The following is an 18,487-nucleotide window of genomic DNA, read 5'->3' as shown; positions in this document are numbered from 1 at the left end:
TAATGAGTACTTGATCTTAACTGAACTGATCACAAACAGCATATCGAAAAGAAATAACTCATGTGAGCTGATGTATCTCATAAAAGGATCAGTCAATTTATATTGTTGTATGAGCAAAATCATGAGAAATTTTCCATTGAGCGGTACAATTACAACGATCAGACAAACTCTCAGGCAAACAGCTCTGAAGCAAATCAACCTGGGATGGTAAAAAAGCAAAACTAAATTACCCTTTTGAATTTCATATACAACATCATCCTTTCTAATATTTCTAGGAGACAATCCCATGCTATATTTTTTATAGCATGCTAATGAGGAAATTTTGTTGGAGCAAAACTGATCTTATACAAATTGAATACGGGCTTACCTTGTCCATAACAAAGTATCATTCACTGTACAAAAAAATATACATTGCACTCAAAAACAACTAATGCATAGTTGCTGGAAAAAGTTTCAAGCAGAAGTCCCCAGTTGTACAAAAATTGCATCTTAATTCTGTCAGCATTAGTGATGTGCACCTTCAGAAGCTTCACAAATTACTTCCAGATTTTTTGTTGCTATCCAAGACATTGCAGAACAAACACGAGTGGAAGTGATAAAGAAACAGACATCAGCTCCCTATGAGAACACATCTTTTGGAGGTTTCTTGAATCCATCACTTGACCTGTAAACATCATATCAAATCTTTCACCATGGAACATGCTTTAGTAGTAACCATAAATTTGAACCCCTCATTATCTCTTTTTTTTTAATGAAATATTGGTGAATAATAGCAAATTACCAATGTGAGCAGGGTTCCTGATTCAATGGTTTACATCAACACTGTTGGTTAGAGTGAGATTCTGCATTAAGACAAGAAAAGATAAAGGACATACACAATCATTTCACAAACCAGAAAGGAAATACATCATTCAGAAATTAAGATCAAGATACAATATATGCAACCATTTATGTGGGACTCCTGTGGCCATATTACCCGGTCCTAAATTGATGACCACAGATCAAATTCAATTTTCAAGTAATGGATATCATAAGAAGGAAAGTTTAACAAACACTAGTGATACACAGGATAATTCCAGTATTGTATATCACTATTATGACTAAAGAAGGTCAGACAATGAAAGGCTTCCAACTAATAGGTCTTAACTCTTAATATATATGTATGCCAAACATGCATGCCCATTTAACTCAACAACAAAAGCTGTGCTTAAAGTTTCCCAATTAAACAACCTCAAGAGCTGAAGATATGAGATTCACCAGCATGCCATATTTCGTAATTACAAAAATAGTGCAACGAGAAATAGGAGGACAACTGAAATGAGAAAATATAAGAGTCTTGTATATGCACATCTCCTTTACAAATATAAATGATTCTTTGGGTTGTTGAATGTGGCAAATTGAATTTTTCAATCAATCGAGGATTTCCCCTTATAACTAAGCAATGACAATAGTAATTTCCCCTTGCAGGCTTTGGAAGATGTTGTCAATGACTTACCTGACGAATTGTTGGAATCGTTTATTACAGTTGAACCCTTAGCCTGCATTGCCCATTTACTTCTATCTGCTAGTTTGGCTGGCCAACTCACTTGGCCTCCATCTTGTTTGTTGGTTGGTTTTGTTTGTTTGGTCTATCTTGCTAGTTCAACCTGTTCATTTTGCCTTGTCTGTGCAACTCACTCAGCCATCCAATTTGCCAAGAAGTTACAGAGGGGACTGCATAACTAAAAAAAAAGAAACTTTAGTTACAGTAATAACTAGCGAAGTAAATCCTCTTATTTCGAAGCTAGAACACTCCAATAAGTATTATCCGTTATTATATGCCAGAAGACTTCACTAGTCAGTTTGGGATGAAATGAGCTCGATGCTAATTCAACATTAGAGATAGAGCTATACCTTTGACAGTCATGATTTATAAACATATTTACCTCATTTGTAAAAGGAGATTTGCAAAGTAACAGCGCCGATCATGCTGCATCACAAAACGAGCCTTTCTTTCAGTCATTGTCCAGACTTCCTGAATTCTTTTTAGCTGCACAGAGGTTGTCTATTAGTGATCACAATGGACTTAAAAAAATGAATCAAGGTACCAACATCATTAGCATTTGACTTCTCCTATGGCATAATATCTCATCTCAGGCATTTGATGAACTCTTATTTTAAGTTTTAGCAAACACCATGCATCCTTAATTTTCTTTCTATGATCCAAAGATGGATTTCACAAGCTCCATGGCAACACTTTCAGCTGCACTTTTCGTTCCAATTTTCTGAAGGCAGCAAACAAGAACCTCCATTGTCTTGTAATTAGGAAAAATATCATTTGCTTTCATCATGGCCAATAAACTACGAGCTTCTCTAATATTTCCCTCTTTACAGAATCCACAAATGAGCATGTTGTAAAGTCTCAGGTCAGGCTCCAAGCCAGCATCCAACATCTTGTGAAATAGAGCATTCGCATCGAACATGAGTCTTCTTTTGCAAAAACATTTAAGGAGAGCACTGCAGGTGACAACGTCAGGTTTTATCCCATTATTGTTCATGCTACTCCATATGAGAAATGCTTCTTCCAAATTACCATCTCTAGAACAACCGGCAATTAAATTGGTATAGGTGATTCTATTAGGAGTAAGCCCTCTCCTAACAAGCTCCTTAAAAATTTCTCTTGATTGCATGATGGCCCCTGTCTCAACAAGTCCATGCAAGATAAGGTTGTAAGTGGCAAGATCTGCAGTTACACCATCTTTTTCCATCCTATCCTTCAACTCACATGCCTTCTGCATATGGCCATAGTTGCTGTAACCATTGATCAACGTGTTATAAGCGACAACATCCGGTTGAATACCCTCCATTTTCATCAGACTAAGTATGGTCTCTGCGCCGGGAAGATCATGTTTGCGACAATAGCCTTCTAGCAATGTTGTATATGTCATAATAGTCGGCTTAATCCCTCTTTTCAGCATAAGAGCAAATATCATCGATGCATGCTCCAGATTACACACTTTACAAAAACCACAAATAATAGTCGTATAATTGGAGCAGTCAGGAGCCAACCCCACTTGAAACATCTGGTTGAACAGTTTGAGAGCTTTTGCCATATTACCATTCCTGCAACACTCCATTAAAAAACTATTATACAGGAAAACATCAGGAGCTCCATTTAAGTAGTTCAAGAGATGGTCAGCTTCTACTAACCGTCCAGCTTTGCGGTAACCTTCAATTATCGAATTAACCAAAACATTGTCATGAGGTATCCCTAACTGCAGCATTTTATGAAAAAGCACGGTTGCCTCTTTGAGGAACCCCCACTTGCACAAAGAATGAATCACTATTGTATACACAGCAACATCAGCTTGGCCGCAGTATTTCTGCATCTCGAATAGCAATTTATAGGCGCATTCAAAGTGACTATGAACAGCTAGTTCAGATATAAATAAGCTTAGAATGGACCGTTTTGTGCCAATGAATCTACTTGGTATATTGGTGAACACTTCCCATGCCAAGTTGAAGTCTTTGAACTCAAGTAGAACCCTAATGAGAGAATTATACACCTCCATGGGCAGGAACAGACCGAGGTTCCTCATATCCTCCACTGACTTAACCATCACCTTTGTCATCTTTTTATCTGCATAACACTTAACAAGCATACTATATACGATTTCAAGAACTTCCCTACTCCTGCTAGTTTCTCTCAACGAATCAAAAAGTAACTTTTGCATATCATCACTGCAGTGATCTTCCGAATCGCTAACGGTCCTCATGAGAAGAGTCACAGCGATGTGATTCATATTACCTAATACGGCAATGTGCACCATAGTGCTAACTGCGAGGATGCCATGCTTGCGGCCATTACACCTCTTCGATAACCCGAAGAAGTAGAAAGCCAACGCCGCGTCGGAGCTCGCATCGAACAAGTCGTTGAGAATGTCGACAACATTGCGCTCGTCAAGCTCGATGCTGGAGGATTCCAGATCCCAACCCCGGAGCAAGAGGCAGGCGCGCATCCTTTCTCTCAATTCGTTTACGGAGAACCATTGTCGAGCAAAGGAGTCCATTTTGAGGGAATCCGAGAGATGGAGAGGGGGATATCTGACCTTTTGGATGACTCTGCGGAGGCAGGGGCGGCGGTCCCGGTGGTCGTCAGGGTACGAGGAGGAAGAATCGCTGTCGTCTGAAAGGAGGGACGGGCAGGGAAAGGCACGGCATCGGCGGGGGAGGAGAGGGAGGGAGGCATAGGAGGACTGCCGCACGGTGAACCTCCGTGGGAAACACAGCATCGGCGTCGGCCGCGACGGAGGCGGCGACGGCGGCGGCGCCGGAGTCGGGGTTCGGGATTATGGATTAGGGATCAGGGGTTTTATCCGCTTATTCCGTTTATTACATTTGTTTGGTTTAATTAAATTATGAATTTTAGCATTAAAATCAATCTGAATTAATTAAAATAATTAATATTTATATTAAAAAATAAAATTTTAAAATAACTGAATGGAACTTCAGTCGGTTTGATAATTGAAAGTTAACGCAAAACTAGAAGGTTACAAAAGTTAACTATCTTTTTTTTTCATTAATCTAGTCATTAATTTTTGAATCAATTAATTTTTAAGAGATCGATTCGATTTTATAAAAAAATTTACCAACTATCCAGATAAATTAAAAAGTATATATAAATCATGACAGGAGATCCATCGTCACAAATAATTTAAATTCCTATGCTCCGAATGAATTTTAAACCCTTATTATTAGGGAAATCCATCTAACTATATACCATTGTCTTATTGTCCAAGTATAAAGCTCACAATCTTTGGACTTACTTAAATGGAGGTACTGATGCTTTCATGTACAATAGCTTTTTAATGGAGTGTTGTAGGAATGGTAATATGACAGAAGCTCTCAAGTTGTGTCCAATAGAATCACCTATAACAATTTAATCCATGGTTTTAATGAGCATGTTAGGAGAGGTTTTACTCCTAATAGAATCACCTATAACAATTTAATCCATGGTTGTGCTAGAGATGGAAATTTGGAAAAAGCATTTCTCTTATGGATTATAATGAGCAATAATGGGATAAAACCTGATGTCACTACAAAAAAAAAAAAATACAGTGTTTTGGGATAAATTTATAAAAAAAATTATCATAAAATTTTTTGGGACGAATTCTATGACAAAAAAATTTTCGTCTCAAAATTCTCGTCTCCAACTTGGAGACAAATTTGGGGACGAAATTGATGACAAATAATAATTTGGCAGTGGATGATAACTTTGAGGCGAACTCTTCAATGCTAACACAAAAGATTTATTTGGTATCCACCTCAAGATGAGGTGGCTAATCCAAGGATCCACACCCGAGTACACTCTCCACTATGAAAACACTCTTTTTCGAAACAATCTGGAGGTGGAAAAACCTTATATAAGTTTACACAAAAATACAACTCAAAACAAGAAGTAAATATACAAGAATACAAATGAAAACCTCTTCTTGCTTGATCTCTTGTAGTTTGTAGATTTCTCTTGTAAGCTTGGAAATGCAGCAGCACCTCAGCCTTAAGCTTTCAAGAACTGGTAGAGAAGATTCAGTGAAGAGTTACAGAGAAGAGCACCTGCGTTTGAACTCGCTGTCGCCTTTATATCTTCACTTTTAGGGCTCCCAATCAATTGGATCTGCTCCTAATCGATTGCCACGTCAGATCCTAGCGATCACAGTTGTCCAAAGCTCACAACCTGTACAACAGTCATATCCCAATCGATTGACCAATCGATTGGAGAGGCTTTCAATCAATCAACTGAACTATTCAAAATGCCTCTGTGCTCTCGCAGAAGCCCCGGAATCAATTGACCAATCGATTTCAGCTCTCTCACGTCTTCATGAGAAAACTAGCTCCAATCGATCGGCTGATCCATTGGAGTACCCTAATCGATTAGGGAGCACATTATACTTCGTGATCCCCCCCCCCCCCCCCCCAATCGATCAATTGATCGATTGGGCTGCCTTTGCTCGTAGCACTCTCCTAATCGATCATTTGATACCTAGTTTAATCGATTAATCGATCGATTGACCAACTCTAACTTGCTCAACTCAACTCCAGGGTTCCCTTGCCCAATATCCGGTCAATCGTGACCTGTTGGAACTCCTCCTTACCTAGTATCCGATCAACCTTGACCTGCTGGGACTTCATTACTAAGTGTCCGATCAATCCTTTAACCCTCTTGATATTTTTTCCTCGTGCCAAGTGTCCAGTCAATCCTTTGATTTACATTGACTTTTCTCCCCATGCCAAGTGTTTGGTCAATCCTTTAATCCACTTGGACTTTTCTCCTCATGTCAAGTGTCTGGTCAATTCTTTGATCCACTTTGACTTTCCAATCACCAGATGTCTGATTAACCATTGACCCATCTGGATTTTCCTTCTCGTGCCAAGTGTCCGATTAGCCTTGACCCACTTGGACTTTCAAATGTCTGGCTTTACTTACTAGGGCTTCCATTTGTCTAGCTTCACTCACTAGGACTTTCATTTGCCTAGCCTCACTCACTAGGGATTTTTACCTGGCTTCACTCACTAAGATTTTCCAACTGTCTAGCTTCACTCACTAGGACTTTTCACTTGGCTTCACTCACTAGGGCTTTTCACCTGGCTTCACTCACCAAGATTTTCCAACTGCCTACCTTTACTTACTAGAGCTTTTCACCTGACTTCACTCGCCAGGATTTTCCATTTGCCTAGCTTCACTCACTAGATTTTTTTCAACTGCCTAGTTTCACTCACCAAAATGTTCTCACTGTCCTGCTTCACTCATCGGTACTTTCCGCACTAAGTGTTCGGTCAACACTGGTCCACTTGGATTTCCATCTTCTGCCAACCTTCCCGTTAGTCTTGCCCTTACCTAACCTCTAGTTAGGACTTCCCAGTCAAGTATCCAGTTAACCTTGACCTACTTGACTCTTCTTCACTTTGAACTGATCAAATCTTGACCAGAGGGGAATTACACCAACAATTTTCCCAAAAGGACAATTGCACTTGTAATTTCCATAGTATTATCAAATATCAAAACTCAAATATCAAGACTCAAGCTTTATCCAACTTAAGCGTAGTCAAATTGGTCAATCTCGACCTAGGGAAATTACATCAACAAACACTCCTAGAAGTTAAACAAGTTTTTTCAAAATAAACTATACATACATCAACTCTTTTTTTTTTCATAAAAACTTTCTTTCCCATCAAATCTTCTTTTCCTACATAAAAATAAATAAACAAACCAGATCATTTCTAAAAAGAAAGATAATTACTTAAACTATAAAGTTAGAGTGATATTAGAGGTTGACAATCAGCTTGAATGCCAATATGTATGTCTTGCTACTTACAAATAATGTAGCACGATGAATTTGAATGTAGTTGTCACCAATCTGTTATTTCTTCTGCCCTTATGGTTCATATGCAAACATAAAATATTAATTGTTTTAATTGATAACTACTGCATTAAGAATTGAAGGAATCATTTTTTTTGTTCTCAAGTAAGTAATGCTTTTAGTAAGCTTTGACCCAGGAGTATTTTCAAATCATTATTCTACTATGCAATTCTTGCCAAGCACCACTATGCTTGTAAGTCATGCATTTCAACATCTTCCTCTCCACCTTCCTCTCCACTAGCTACAAGCATCCTAAATATGATACAACCTATTTCACCACATTAAATTGTAACTATAAGTATCCTAAATATGATACAAGCTATTTTACCATATCAAATTGTGACTACAATTATTCTAAATAGGATACAACATATTTCACTACATTAAACTGTAGCTTGTTACGTTTCAATCTGACATGGAGAGCATAGGGTGCTTTCTTAAAATTGTTATCATATGAAAACACAAATAGTCAAGATCAATTAGTTGATACTAGTCTTTTAGTACTCATGATTACTTTGTTGTAGTCAAACTTTAATCATAATTCGGAATTCTTACTAATAATATAGTAGTTACAAATTTCAACAATTTTGTAAGAAAAATGATGTCCTTATTTACCTCTTCCATTAACTCTTCAAATACAATTGATTAAAAAAAAAATTACAAGTACAACATGTTCAACTAAGGGTGTGTTACTTAATACTTACTTTTTTCTCCGATACAACTTTCGCCTCACCAACCCTGTTAAAAATAATTTACAATATTAATCAAAATAAAAAATTAAAAGTTTCACAATCCATGAATTAATGTTTAAAAATACTACTTATAAGACAAATAACATTCATACATAATTAAAATCATAAAGAACCATCACCACCATCATCGTTGTTGTCGTCACTATCATCACCGTCATGGGGAGGAATCTGACTTAGAGCGGAGCTCAACTGAAGATGTCACATGATCACGTTTTATCGTCTGCATAACTCTCTCATTTCTTGATCCCTTTGCGCCCTTTCTGCATCTCTTTGCAATAATATTTCCTTCAGATTGCTAACCTCTTTAGTCAAGGTATTTATTTGGGCCCTTATTACTGGTGAGGTGGAAGAAGATGTACCAGCTATTCTTTGGATTCTTCTCAAAGAACCCATCCTCAATATCCTTCCTCCTTTTGGTCCTCCACTAGCCTCCATCCATAAACTTAAATTATTGCCAACAGAGGATTTAGACTCCTCAATATCAGCCCTATCTTGTGAGCATCTCTGGCCTAGTTCAAGCTCATCATTTTTTTTCTATTTTTTAAAATGCATATGATACTGATTAGATATTATAAAAACATAATATTAAGAGAGAGAAGGTACTTAACTAATAAAATCTAAATTATAAATTAAGATCAAATAAATAATAATCCCAACCTTTACTGCATTTGCTCTAGCCCTACTCTGTGTCTTATCTTTTTTTTTTTTTTTTTTGTAAAAGTGCGAGTGAAAGTATTTATGAAAGAAGCCTCCTTCCCCATCTCCCTAGTCTAAAAAAACATGGTTACAAATTATGAAATAATTTGATATAGATAAAAAACTATTGAGAGAGTTAAAAAATTACCAATCTCTATCTATGCCCATCTATGTTAATGGAGCCTCTTGTATATATTGCAGATGAGGCACCAGAATTGTAAGATTGATTCATTCTATTCAGGTTACTCTTTTGCTTACTCTCCTCCATTGCCCAAAAGTTGGTGACCCACTCCCAATTTTAATTGGTGATGAAGTTTAGCTTTTTTTTCCCCTCGTTTCTTATCTTGATTTAGTGCATGCCCGATGTGTTTGTCACATTTTTTTTTAAAAAAATATTCTTTTGATCTCCATTTCGTTAGCCGGGTTCCAATTATTTAGCCGTTGAAATGGAAAAAATGTTTTATAGTCACTTTAAATTTGAATATAAACTCAAGAAAATATACCTTGAACTCGCTCCACCATAATTCTTTTATGGCTGTTGGAGTGCTTGGATATGTTATTAATTCACCTCCCCAATAGTTATTCAAGATTCTATTAATTTTATGAATAATCTTATAGGATTTTCAAATCTACATTAAATTATAAATAAACAATGTTAAATAATTAAGATAGATAAAAAAAATAAAATATTTTATAGTACTTACAAATCTCTGATGGGGACTACAAAAGCTCTATCATTTTAAACCTCAGAAGATGAGTTTCTAGCCAAGTCAAGAAGATCTATGGGGACTGGTAACTGCACTGGCGATGATATTGGCGGCGGTGAATGAGAAGGCGCAGGAGAAGGTGCATGAGATGATCCAGCTTGATCAGGGGGTGGTGTAGTTACACTGGCAGGTGATGAATCTGACTGACCCTGTGATCTCTATCTATGCCTACTCTGTTGAAACATATGCCAAAAATTCCAATATAGGATAAAGTGGATTGCAAATTTGATGCATTAAAAAGAACATTAAAAAAACTTACCATATTTACTAAAAGCTCAGAGAATAAGGGGGAAAAAATATCAGATGTCACCTCTAATGACATGTAAGAAAAAATACAATATATAAAATTAAAAATGAGACAGTATATAAAAAACTCATTGAGCTATGATTTTAGTAAATTTACATATTAAAGGTAAATGTGCTTATAAAAAAACCAGTACCACATATGGAAAAAATATGGTAAAAATTTTAAATTAAGCTAACAAAACTTACCCATCGGTCGCGATCACTGGGGGCAGCAGCAGCCATTGGGGGCAGTCGTAGCTTCCAGGGTCATGCAACCGCGGACATCGTGGGCAGTCACAACAATCGGGGCCAACCACAGCCACACCCGACCACTCTGTCGGGGCCAACTATGGCTAGTTGCAGGTAGGCACCATGGCCAGCTACGGGTAGGCACCGTGGCCAGCCGCAGGTAGGCGCCGTGGCCAGTTGCGGGTAGGCACGGACAGGTGCGGCCAACCATGACTAGCGCCAACAATAAGGGAGAGGGGAGAGGTGAGAGGGACATACTAAGACACACTACCGTTGTCGCCACTGGAGATCGCTGTGGTCGCCGTCGGAGATCGCTGCCACCATCGCTGAGAGAAGAAGACACAAGTGGCTAAGGCAAAGGGAGCGAGATCTAGATTTTGCAAAGGGAACTAGATCTGAATTTTAGATCTAGATTTTAGAGTTTTTTTGGCGAAAAATATTTTTCGTCTCCAATATTGTCCTAAAATCTGGGACAAATCCTGGATTCGTCGCCAATTTTGGGACAAATCCAGGATTCATCCCAGAATTAGAAAAAAAAAAGGAAAAAGAATCGAAATCCCTAAATATGAAATTAGAGACGTTAGAATTTCATGAAAATAGTTTCTATATGTTTCTATTATTCTCCTAATCATAAAAATATCCTTGTCCATAATTTTGACCTAATATATTGAGTGTGGTGATTTTTAATAAGAATTTAACCTAATTCATGTTAAAAAATTACCACACTCAATATATTAGGTTAAAATTATGGGTGAGGGGATTATAATGATCAGGAGAATAGTTCGAACACATAGAAACTTATTTTATAAAATTCCAACATCTTTAAGTCAATATTTAGGGCTTCCGATTCTTTTTTTTTTTAATTCTAGGATGAATCCTAGATTTGTCCCAGATTTGGGGATGAATCCATGGATTTGTCGCCAATTCTGGGTCAAATTTAGGATTCGTCCTAGAATTATTTTTTTTAAAAAAAAATAGAAGCCCTAAATATAGATCTAGAGACGTCGAATTTTTATGAAATAAGTTTCTATATATTCGTATTATTCTCCTGATCATAAAAATATGTTCATCCATAATTTTGACCTAATATATTGAGTGTGGTGATTTTTTAACATGAATTAAGTTAAATTCTTATTAAAAAATCACCATACTCAATATATTAGGTCAAAATTATAGATGAAGATATTTTTATGATCAAGAAAGCAATACAAACACATAGAAACTTGTTTCATGAAATTTAGATATCTCTAGGTCCATATTTAGGGTTTATATTATTTTTTTTTATTTTTTATAAATTTTTTAATTCTGGGGCGAATCCATGGATTCGTCCCAGAATTAAATTAATAAAAAACAAAGAAAAAAAACTAGAAGCCCTAAATATGAATCTAGAGATGTCAAAATTTTGTGAAACAAATTTTTTTTGTTCATATTATTCTCTTGATTATAAAAATATGCTCATCCATAATTTTGACCTAATAGATTGAACGTGATGATTTTTTAATATGAATTAGGCCAAATTCGGATTAAAAATCACTATACTCAATATATTTGATCAACATTATGGATGAGGATACTATAATGATTAGGAAAATAATATGAACACATAGAAATTTGTTTCATGAAATTCTGATATCTTTAGGTCCATATTTAAGGATTCTGATTCTTTCTTCTTCTTCTTTTATTTTTTAAATTTGGGGATGAATCCAAAATTCGTCCTAGAATTAGAAAAAAAAACAAAGAATTGGAAGCCCTAAATATGGACCTAAAGATATTTAAATTTCATGAAACAAGTTTATTTATGTTTGTTTTATTCTCTTGATAATAAAAATGTCCTCATCTATAATTTTGATTTAATATATTGAGTGTGATGATTTTTTAACACGAATTAGGTCAAATTTGGGTTAAAAAATTTCAACACTCAATATATTATGTCAAAATTATAGATGAGGACATTTTAATGATCAGGAGAATAATACGAACACATAAAAACTTATTTCATAAAATTCCGACATCTATAGATTCATATTTAAGGCTTCCAATTCTTTTTTTTTTAATTTTTTAATTCTTGGATGAATCCTGGATTTATCCCAAATTTTGGGATGAATACTGGATTTGTCCTAGATTTGGCTTCATTGAATATTACGTTTTTGCGACTAATTTTTAATTCATAGCAAAATATGCAACGAATTATTAATTCGTCTCAGAATTTGCAACAATTCTTTTTTCGTTGCAAAATTGCTAATGAATATTTTATTTGTCGCAAACTTTAGAATGAAAATTTAATTTTGTTGCAATCTGGCAATGAATTTTGTGATGAAATATTATTTATTGCTAATTTGGGATGAACATATTTGGTTGCAAAGTTCATTGCTAATTTATGACGAATTTTTATTTTGTTGCTAAATTTGTTACTTATTTGGGACGAAAAATATTTATCCCTAAAATTCATCTTTAATTCATTGGTTTTTTTTTTTTTGTAGTGTGTTATTACTTGCAGTGCTCTCCTTAATTGTTTTTGCAAAAGAAGACTTTCAATGTGAGTGTTCTATTTCACAAGATGTTGAATGCTACTCTGGAGCTGACCTGATTCTACAACATGCCCGGGGATTCTCTAAAGAGGAAAATATCAGTGAAGCTCGTAGTTTATAGGCCATGATGAAAGTAAATCATTATCTTTGATTGATGGATTATGATAGACCTTATCTGTTTAAGAGATAGGATCCATTAAAATGGACCAATCTATATAATGGACCATCCTATAATCCGCAACCAGAGGATCCGTGCTTGAAAATTGGAACCAAAAGTGCAGCTAAAAGTGTTGCCATGGAACTTGTGGAATCCATCTTTGGAACATAGAAAGAAAAGTAACGATGCACGGTGTGTATTAAAACTTGAAATAGGACAGGGATCCTCTAGTCTAGGATCTCTGGACCACCCCTGATCCTCTGTTCATTCATTAGTTGGATGAACCAGATCCCACCTGTTTAATAGGTGGGGTCCAATTCATTCAACCAATGAATGAACAGAATTTCTTATGGTCCATTATTTTCTGGACCAGAGGATCTAACCTCCTTGAAATAAGGGTCCACTCAATGCCTGAGATGAGATATTATGTCATAAGCAAAGTCAAATGCTAATGATGTTAATATCTTGATTCAATTTTGTTTTGAAGTTCATTGTGGTCACTATAGACAAACTCTTTGTGCAGCTGAAAAAAATTCAGGAACTGGAAAATGCGTGAAAGAAAGGCTCGTCTTGTGATGCAATAGTAGGAACTGCTACTTTGATATGGAAATCAATCCATCTTAGTGAGCAATATTATTAAGTTCTGGCGAACAATATTAACAATATTACCAAGTTCCACCAAACATCAGAGGTTTTGAAGTTTTTAGTTAACTACGTGGCAATCGATGATAGAGAAGTAGGTGACGGTTATCAGATCTGGTCCCTTACATGGAGATTTCCTTCCAGAAGGCTATATAAAGAGTGAAAGGAGATAAGTCATAGGTATGTTAGTCTTCTTCTTCTCGTAAGCAAAGAGATCTCTTCTCCATCAAGCTTCTCTCCTCTTTATTTACTTTATCTTCTTCTTTAATTTCGATGACTGACTTGAGTGTTAGAGGGATCATGCCGGTAAGTTGACCTAATCTCTAATCTGTGTTACATCTCATGGCACCGGATCTCACGAGTTGAAAGGATGATCCAAACTTTTTGGAGAGGAGATGCTCGAGCGAGAAAAAAAAAACCATCAAATTAGTACTGTCCGTGGAAAAATCCTACAAAAAGTTATACTGTGATAGAAGATAAGTGGAAAGAGGGAGCATAGATCCTCTGGACCGCAATTTGCGGTCCAGAGGACCACTACATCCATTGGCCTGGCTGGGAAAGAGGAAAGGAGAGGGGCAGGGGTCGAAGGTGATTCCAGTCTCTCCGTTTAAGTGGGGATTCGTCGCCAGATTTGCGAGCTATATGCTTTGGATCGAGCTTTTCTGGACAGATCGGTGGTTTGCTCAGAACACTCGTTGAGACGCTTCCTCCGGCGATTCCTAGAGTTTGCTGAACTATAATCTGCGCCACTTTTTTTCAGACATGCTTCTAGGTGCTGATCTTGATTCCAGTTTGTTGGCTCCATCGATATGCAGGTGTTGATTGTGTTTATCTTTAATATTTATGCTTTTTCTGCTTCCAATCTAGATTCTGCGTACACCTCCAATCTTGGGATTTCAATGAACATGTGGCAAAAAGGCGAAATCGCTCGCCCCCAGCGCCCCCGCCGCACCCGATCCAAGACCATCACGAGGGAGGTAAATGACAGCATCCTGAGCTAACATGTGGCGGGTGGGGTGAGGGATTTCAATGAACATGCTGCTAGACCTCATTGATTATGTTGATTCAGGGACTTCTAAGTTCACTAAACTGACGATCTCTTATAGCTATAAGATGTCTGTTGCTAACTTGATTAGGGCCTTCCCACCGAATAGACGACCAACACTAGTAGCGGGGAGATCACACTTGAAACTGTATGATGAGGCAATGCAAAAATGCTTCCAAGAATTAGAGCTGGGAAAACATGCGTTTAGTCTCAAACTTAAAATATAAGCTTCACATTAAGGGAGGTTTTATGACACATATCTGTTATGCTACAAAAAGGGAAATTTATGCAACCACTTCTTCATACTTATCAGAGCTCAGACTCATCTTGCTACCTCAGGGATTTTATTGGGTACTCATTACTCGAATTCTCATTACCAAACACATACAAGTTGGATTTACATCCATTAGAATCTAATTGATGTCTGCAGCGTGCTCTATTGAATTTGCATGCTTTTCTTCTATTGAAGAGGTCTTGGACTCTTGCACATCATTTAATGGAAGCTCAGGTTATCCGGTTATCCAGTTATCCAGTTCAGCGCTATATAAAAAGGCTTTGATGAATGTGAAGAAATTGCTATCTTCTATGACGCTAAACTGTAGGATTGGTGCGCACGTGAGAACGAATTGAATCACGTGTATTTTAAAAAAGATTATCTTTTTGAAATACGAGTGTGCAGTAGAAAAATAAAAACAATTAAGTAAAGAAAAATAGAATTCGAACACAAAGAGTTATTTGGTTCGGAGCCTTCGACAACTTCTACTCCAAGACCCACAACCTCTCGGACTGTATCGACGGACAATCCATTATAAACCTCTTCCGGAATAGTCGGAAGAGGAAATCGAATACAAGTACAGCCTATACTTTCCTTTTGCAAGTATGAAAGATATATAAGAATATTAAATCGTTACCAACACTTTAGAAATATAGAATCTGAACGGGCTCGTGTGTTGGTGACGATTTGCCGGTAGTAGTCAGATCTCTCAGAGCAGTAGCGCAGCAGTAGAGTGTAGTCGAAGCAGCAGAAGAGTCATTGAAGCTCGTAATTAAGTTATCAGTAAGTTCTGGTTGAATAGCTCTTTAGTGTTGGAGGTGCCTCCAAGCTCATTCGAGGTGCCTCCAACCTTAAAAATGATCTCCAAAGTCTTGGACTTGATCACCTCCACTAACTTAGGTTTCTATCTGCGCAAGGACACCTCCAAACTCTCTGAGGCGCCTCCAATGTACCTCCGAGGCACCTTCAATGCCTCAAGGGCGCCTCCACGCCACGAAGTTTTATTCGCCACTCTTATCTCCTTGAGAGCGTTTCCGACTAGTCTAGGGCGCCTCCAAGCGCCGATCTAAGGCGCCTCCAAGCACCTTTGAGGTGCCTCAGACATTGTTCATCCGAAGCTGATTATTACTACTTCAACCGTGCAAAATGCGTTAGCCCAAAAACAAAGTGTAACCTGCAAAATAAAGTTACCACAATATAGAAAAATATTATTAATCAGATCCTGTCTTCTAGACTAGGACTAGTCATAGCTTCAATTTAGGCTTCCATAATGGACCTAAACTGGACCAACACCTAAATCCCTAACTGAGACTCGTCCTCACTGAATCACTCTCTATTCTGTGCTTACCTTCATTTGCTTACCAAACATCTAGTCCTCCAGACCTGTTTGGACTTTCTCTGATTATGCTTAGTGTCTAATCAATCTGATCTACTAAGATTTACCTACAACACTGAGTTAGAGCAATAGATATAATGCAGTAAGGTAAAACAATGTTAGTAACTTTCAAGATTTGCTGGTTCAGTCGACCGCGTGGTCGATCGAAAACCAGTAGGTCACACATGTTTGGAATTTACTCTTCTAAGACTTCTCATTACCTAGGGTTGCCTCCTCCTAAGATTACTTAGCTTCACTCACTAGGACTTCTATTGCCTAGCTTTACTTACTAGGACTTTCACCACCTAGCTTCACTAACTAGGACTTTCATTTTCTGTCTTCATTCAACAGGACTTCCACCACATAACTTCACTCACTAGGATCTGACTTCACTCACCAAGACTTCAATCGCCTAGCTTCACTCACTAGGGCATGACTTCACTTACCATGACTTTAACCATCTAGCTTCACTATTAGGGTTTGACTTCACTTATTAGGACTTCAGCCACCTAGCTTCACTCACCAGGACTTCCCATTGCCTAACCTCCAGTTAGGACTAGTCATTTAGTAGACTTCTCATATGCCTAACCTTCGATTAGGACTTTATCTTTGCTAGTCATATAGTCCTGACTATACTTCTTTCTTCCAAATATCAAGTCCTATTTAGATTAACCCTTAGTCAACCTGACCATACTTAGATACATTATGAAATATTAAAATCCTAGAAGTCGATTGTACCAACATAAACTCTTAGGTATATTTCGTTGCTAATGTTGGAAATCCAGAGTGGTGTTCTTATATAGATCATTCAAAGTTGCCTATTCGAACCTTATGTTGCTGTCCAAACAGATATAGCTTATGCTGCTTCGGAAATGTGGGTTATTCGAATATGTAAATTTGTATTTCAGAGACAAATCACCATGCATAGCCTCCCATATTCAAAGATCTGCCACCTAGTATTATATTTATAGTCACCATTATACAGTAAACTGTCAGCACCTCAAGATTTCTTTAAGTTTCTAGTATTCTTCTTAACACATTTTGTGTGATTTAGTGGGTGGATGGATATTATTATTAATTAATATTGAAATTATTTATGCTCGGATTGTAACCATCATCAATTAAGAATAAACGACCGGTTGTGTTGCGCTCAAGATCAGTATGGTTGAAAGATGTATTAGTCTTATACTATCTAACATGATTTTTTGACATAATTTCTCTTGATGCAATTCAGGATGTATGCTCAAGACTTCACTCATTAAAATTTTCAGTACCTGATTTTATTCATCAGGACTTTCACCACTTAATTTCACTCACTAAGGTCTGATTTCACTCACCAAGATTTTAATCACCTACCTTTACTCACTAGAATCTGACTTCACTCACCAAAACTTCAACTATCTAACTTCACTTACTAGGGCCTAATTTCACTCACAAGGATTTTCCCTTGACTAACCTCCAGTTAGGACTAGTCACTTAGTAGACTCTCACTTATTTAACCTTTGGTTAGGACTTACTTTTGCTAGTCATCTAGTGTTGACTAGATTTTTCTCTTCCAAATATCAAGTCCTATTTGGATTAACCTTTAGTCAACCTGATCATACTTGAATACATTATCAAACATCGAAATTCAAAAAGTTGATTGCATCAACATAAATTCCTAGGCATATTTCATTGCTAATGTTGGAAATCTAGAGTGGCGTTCTTATATAGATTCGAAGTTGCCTATTCGAACCTTATTTTGGTGTCCAAACAGATATAGCTTGTGCTGCTTCGAAAATGCGGGTTATTATAATATGTAAATTTGTATTTCAGGGATAAATCAGCATGCATAGCCTCCAATATTCAAAGATCTGCCACTTAGTATTATATTTGTAGTCACCATTATAGTAAACTGTCGATACCTTAAGATTAATTGATGTGGCTTGATTCCCATGATGAAGGATCAACTAATAATCTCAAAGAATTTTCATTGCAAGACAAGTCATTTATTTTTCATTACCATATTTATCCTTTTTATCTTTAATAACAATATCAACTGATAGTTCATACATTTAGTGGATAAAGTATTTTTCCTGCCTATATCCAATTCGTTGTTGTAACATGAAGAAGCATAAAATTCTAATAGGCTGCAATAACTCTCGGACTATATGGATTTTGTGGGGATAGAATACTGCTATATTTTGCTACATTGCAAAATCTTGGATCGGATATCCTCTGTTTATTTTCCACCATTCCCTGACTATGCTCTCTACTTGGACCATGGACTTCACGTACTATTTCAAAGGTTGCACATGGGGCTTCATAAAGTAGAATTGGC

At 36.8% G+C, this 18,487-nt stretch overlaps 1 protein-coding gene across 3 annotated transcripts; it reads right to left on the bottom strand.

Annotated features, from left to right (window-relative positions):
- Window positions 1-320: 320 nt before the first annotated feature.
- LOC122020225 (pentatricopeptide repeat-containing protein At2g19280-like) lies at window positions 321-4,361 on the bottom strand. 3 transcript variants are annotated; one of them, XM_042578055.1, is made up of 5 exons: window positions 2,092-4,361; window positions 1,926-2,029; window positions 1,496-1,721; window positions 782-842; window positions 321-664 (listed from the first exon to the last, which is right to left on the bottom strand). In XM_042578055.1, exon 1 carries the CDS (start codon window positions 4,269-4,271, stop codon window positions 2,196-2,198), a length of 2,076 nt encoding a protein of 691 aa, XP_042433989.1. In that variant the 5' UTR covers window positions 4,272-4,361; the 3' UTR covers window positions 321-664; window positions 782-842; window positions 1,496-1,721; window positions 1,926-2,029; window positions 2,092-2,195. The 3 variants fall into 3 exon arrangements, with proteins under 3 accessions (XP_042433989.1, XP_042433990.1, XP_042433988.1); XM_042578056.1 differs by having other exon boundaries at window positions 1,926-3,102; window positions 3,190-4,361; XM_042578054.1 differs by having other exon boundaries at window positions 1,926-4,361.
- Window positions 4,362-18,487: the final 14,126 nt, after the last annotated feature.

Source organism: Zingiber officinale, chromosome 9A, assembly GCF_018446385.1.
Source record: "Zingiber officinale cultivar Zhangliang chromosome 9A, Zo_v1.1, whole genome shotgun sequence".
NCBI classification, from domain to species: Eukaryota; Viridiplantae; Streptophyta; class Magnoliopsida; order Zingiberales; family Zingiberaceae; genus Zingiber; species Zingiber officinale.
This window is presented reverse-complemented; position numbering and strand designations above follow the sequence as displayed.

Excerpts from the sequence above, each read along its gene's own strand:
- LOC122020225 (XM_042578054.1), bottom strand. The coding sequence starts at position 4,271 with ATGCTGTGTTTCCCACGGAGGTTCACCGTGCGGCAGTCCTCCTATGCC.